Genomic DNA, 4,520 nt, shown 5'->3' with positions numbered 1-4,520 from the left:
AGTGTAGTGACGTGCAATAATCTGGCAGTGTGCAATAAGCTGGAGAATATACATAATGGCATTACAGAAATAGAAACAGAACATTCCAGAGACTGGTGGGAAATGAAAAAAACATAGTGTGTGATTAAATAATACAGCTCAGGATCTACTCTGTCAGGCATCAGTGAATAGCATTTATTAAATCAGTGGTTCTGCAATATAAAAAAAATACCTGAGCAAAAATTTCCAGTTAAATGTTTTAGTTTTAGGATTTGAAACAGACTGTGAGAGGACGAAGACTGCCAGTAAAATATGCAAACACAAGTGATAGATCCAGCCTTCAATGAAGTCTCTGAAAGTCCTTCAGTAACTGCAATGACTTTGCATCAAATCTATTCCAAGACTATTTAACAGTAATATTGAGCAATGTTTAATATTAATGCCTTTTTTTTTTCTAGAAAGCCATAAAAAGTACAGTCTTAGAATAGACTTCCAATGGGCTTGATCTTCCCTATTAAACTTTTCATGCTATTCAGCTTTTTCTTCTCTTTTGTTCTTTTACAGGCAGGCCAGATCCGGCAGATAGCTGATGAGGACTTCGCTGACTTCAGAAAGCTGGGTGTAACACCAACAGACTTCAGTGAAAGGAAATATTATCCCTCCAAGCAACTCATACACAGATGACTTTTGGTAGCTTTAAATTAACCTGTTGCTCACCTGCAAAGACACAGCTACTGTTTCTTTCAGCCCACATGGAGGAAGGCAACAAACTTTGTAACCATGGCTAATAAGACTGTGGCTTTATTATCAAAAGTAGGAAGTAGGCCAGTTAGAAAAGGATTATTTTATACTTAGCCTCCAGGACTTCAACTCTGGCCTGAACACAGGACATAAATAGAAGCCAATTTTAATGACCTGAGATTTTGCTACCTGTGCTTTATTATTGTTATCAGTTCCTTAACACTTTGGTAGTTTATTTCTTAAATTAGAAATGGGTTCATGGACTAGAATGTGGCCCACAGATTGGGCTGTTCTTATGAAATCATGGCTTATCTTTTCCCTGGGGCTCTACATACAGGTCTCCAAAACTTTGGCCTGCCCAAAAGTGTGCCGCTGTGACCGAAACTTTGTCTACTGTAATGAGCGAAGCTTGACCTCAGTGCCTCTTGGGATACCGGAGGGTGTAACCGTCCTCTACCTCCATAATAACCAAATTAATAATGCTGGATTTCCTGCAGAGTTGCACAATGTCCAGTCTGTGCACACGGTCTACCTTTATGGCAACCAATTAGATGAATTCCCCATGAACCTGCCCAAGAATGTCAGGGTTCTACACCTGCAGGAAAACAACATTCAGACCATTTCTCGAGCTGCCCTTGCTCAGCTTTTGAAGCTGGAAGAGCTGCACCTGGATGACAATTCCATCTCCACTGTTGGTGTTGAGGATGGGGCATTCCGGGAAGCCATCAGCCTCAAGCTTCTCTTCTTGTCCAAGAATCACTTAAGCAGCGTACCAGTAGGCCTTCCAGTGGACTTACAAGAACTTCGAGTAGACGAAAACCGAATTGCTGTCATTTCAGACCTGGCCTTCCAGAATCTTACAAGTCTGGAGCGTCTGATTTTGGATGGCAATCTCCTTACTAATAAAGGCATAGCTGAAGGCACCTTCAGCCACCTCTCCAAGCTCAAGGAATTCTCAATAGTGCGGAATTCACTGACCTACCCTCCTCCTGATCTTCCAGGTACACATCTGCTAAGGCTCTACTTGCAGGACAACCAGATAACCCATATACCACTTACAGCCTTTTCAAACCTCCACAAGCTGGAACGTCTTGATATTTCCAACAATCAACTTCGGATGTTGGTAAAGGGTGTATTTGATAATCTTCACAACCTGAGGCAACTCACTGTAAGGAATAATCCCTGGTTGTGTGACTGCAGTATTAAGTGGGTCACTGAATGGCTCAAAGTTATTCCTGCTTCCATCAACGTACGGGGTTTTATGTGCCAGGGACCAGAACAGGTCCGAGGAATGGCAGTCAGGGAGCTCAATATGAATATGTTGTCATGCCCCACTACCACCCCTGGCCTGCCACTTATCATCACCCCAGTCCCAGCAACAGCCATTCCAACTACACTAGTTCCCACCTCATCAGTTCCTCTCCCAAGTAGCAAATATAATCCTCTCACTCCCACCATAGCCACACTCCCCACTGTGCCTGACAGGGAGGACAGAGAAAGGGTGACACCTCCTATATCTGAACGGATTCAACTCTCCATCCATTTTGTGAATGACACTTGCATCCAAGTTAACTGGATGTCTGTTTTTACTGTGATGGCATATAAACTCACATGGGTTAAAATGGGCCATAGTCTAGTGGGAGGAATTGTTCAGGAACGAATAGTTAGTGGTGAGAAGCAACACTTAAGCTTGGTAAATCTGGAGCCCAAATCCACCTATCGGATTTGTTTGGTTCCACTGGATACTTACAACAATTACCGAACTGGAGAAGACACTGTCTGTTCAGAAGCCACAACCAAGGCTTCCTTTTTGAGCAATGGCAGCAACATCCCCTCCAGCCATGAACAGGCAACTTCTCAGAACCTGGGCTCCCCATTTCTGCTGGCAGGGTTGATTGGGGGTGCAGTGATATTTGTCCTCGTGGTCCTGCTCAGCATTTTTTGCTGGCACATGCACAAAAAAGGGCGTTACACCTCCCAGAAGTGGAAATATAACCGTGGCCGTCGGAAAGATGACTACTGTGAGGCAGGGACCAAGAAGGACAACTCCATCCTGGAGATGACGGAAACCAGCTTCCAGATTGTCTCCTTAAATAATGATCAGCTCCTTAAAGGAGATTTCAGACTGCAGCCCATTTATACCCCAAACGGGGGCATTAACTACACAGACTGCCACATCCCCAACAACATGCGATACTGCAACAGCAATGTCTCAGACCTGGAGCACTGTCATACGTGATAGTGAGGGTAGATGGGGGTGTCAAGGACAAAGAGAAAAAACTCTGGAAAAAGTAACCCCCCAACAACAATGAAAAAATTACATTTGATAAATGTTATCCAGATGCATTTATGCATTTGAATACTCTGTAATTTATACGGTGTACTATATAATGGGATTTAAAAAAAAAAGTGCTATCTTTTCTATTTCAAGTTAATTGCAAATGGTTTTGTAACTCTTTGCTTTTTAAATCTTTAAAAAATATTGCTAAGTACTGTACAGGGTTGTACAATAGGAACCCAATGTCATGGCAAAGGAAAGAATGACTCATTCTTCAAACATTAACCACTTTGCTGTCGAAGCTGTCTGAGGGATGCTAAGTTTCTAGTTGTCCTGTAGTACAGGAAAATAAGTGCATATTAAAACAGAGTCACTAGGAACAGGCAAAAACAATTCAGATAAAATGGGTACAACCCTTCTGACTTGAACCCGGAAGTTGCTGTTGAGCTTCAAACAATTGGAAATACTTCCATTCCCCTTTCTTCGTTCTGCATTTCCTACCTCCAACTGAAAGCTGGAGTTCTGAGTGTTACCAAAAAGGCTACTTTCTTGTTCTATTAGTTTTCTCCCAGAATGCCTGGAATAGGAAAGGTAGACAGAACTTGGTGTCAAACTCAAAGTGACCTTGATTCCTATCTGCAAAAGCTACCCTGAAAATGTCTCCCACATACTATATACTTTTATGGTGTAAACTTTTTCTGCTTCTCATTATGATTAAGAAGCTTTAGGCATTCTCTGACCCTTCTCAGTGGGAGATAAAGGTTATCAGTATGTAACAGATAGCTGTCATTAAGTTGCACCTCTCTTTAATAGAGCAGCATTTGTTGACACAGCATGTTCAGGTAAAGCCTGGATGACGGAAATTCTAAGTGCTCCCAGCTCTACAGTATTTGTGTAGAATTTGAAATCTAAAAGTGTAAATTGCTGAAAACATGATGAAAAATGTGATGCCAATGGAAAGGCTTCTGTTGACTTTCATGATTCAAGCTCTGCTTGATTTAGGGGTCTGAGTTATGTTCAGTATGGAGAAGTAGGGAAAAAAAAACCCACACCAAAAAATACAGAAAAAAACCCAAACAAGGAATATCTTTTAAAGATTTATATATTATTGGAAAGGCCTCCAGGACTATTACGAACCAAATTATGTTCAGCAGTGAAAATCATGTATAGATTCTAGTTGGTTTTGGTTTTGTTTGGGTTTGGTGTTCCCCCTCCCCCCCCATTCAGGTATACAGAGATGGACATTAACTAAGCATTTGATTAGCAGAGGAATTTTGAGAACACAAGTACACACTGTCCCTCTCAATTACCATTCTTTTATCTTAAGCTTTTGGAAGTTTTCCACAAGGATCTGTGCTTTATAAGCAGTAAGTAGGCTTAGAATTGCTTTTTTATTCCCTCACATTCTTTAGCTGGAATACGTTCTGGGTCCTTGAGCTTTACATGTTTGTGTTAAAAACGTGATGCTGCTCTCAAAATTATATAATGTTCCAGCCACTCCATTGACTCTGTGACTGCCAGG

General features: G+C 41.5%; 1 protein-coding gene across 1 annotated transcript; it reads left to right on the top strand.

Moving 5' to 3' along the window:
• The first annotated feature begins 546 nt into the window (after window positions 1–546).
• FLRT2 (fibronectin leucine rich transmembrane protein 2) lies at window positions 547–3,657 on the top strand. Its single transcript, XM_010153982.1, has one exon. It carries the CDS (start codon window positions 971–973, stop codon window positions 2,957–2,959), a length of 1,989 nt encoding a protein of 662 aa, XP_010152284.1. The 5' UTR covers window positions 547–970; the 3' UTR covers window positions 2,960–3,657.
• Window positions 3,658–4,520: the final 863 nt, after the last annotated feature.

This window comes from Eurypyga helias, unplaced genomic scaffold, assembly GCF_000690775.1.
Source record: "Eurypyga helias isolate BGI_N326 unplaced genomic scaffold, ASM69077v1 scaffold15146, whole genome shotgun sequence".
Lineage (NCBI taxonomy): Eukaryota > Metazoa > Chordata > Aves > Eurypygiformes > Eurypygidae > Eurypyga > Eurypyga helias.
This window is presented reverse-complemented; position numbering and strand designations above follow the sequence as displayed.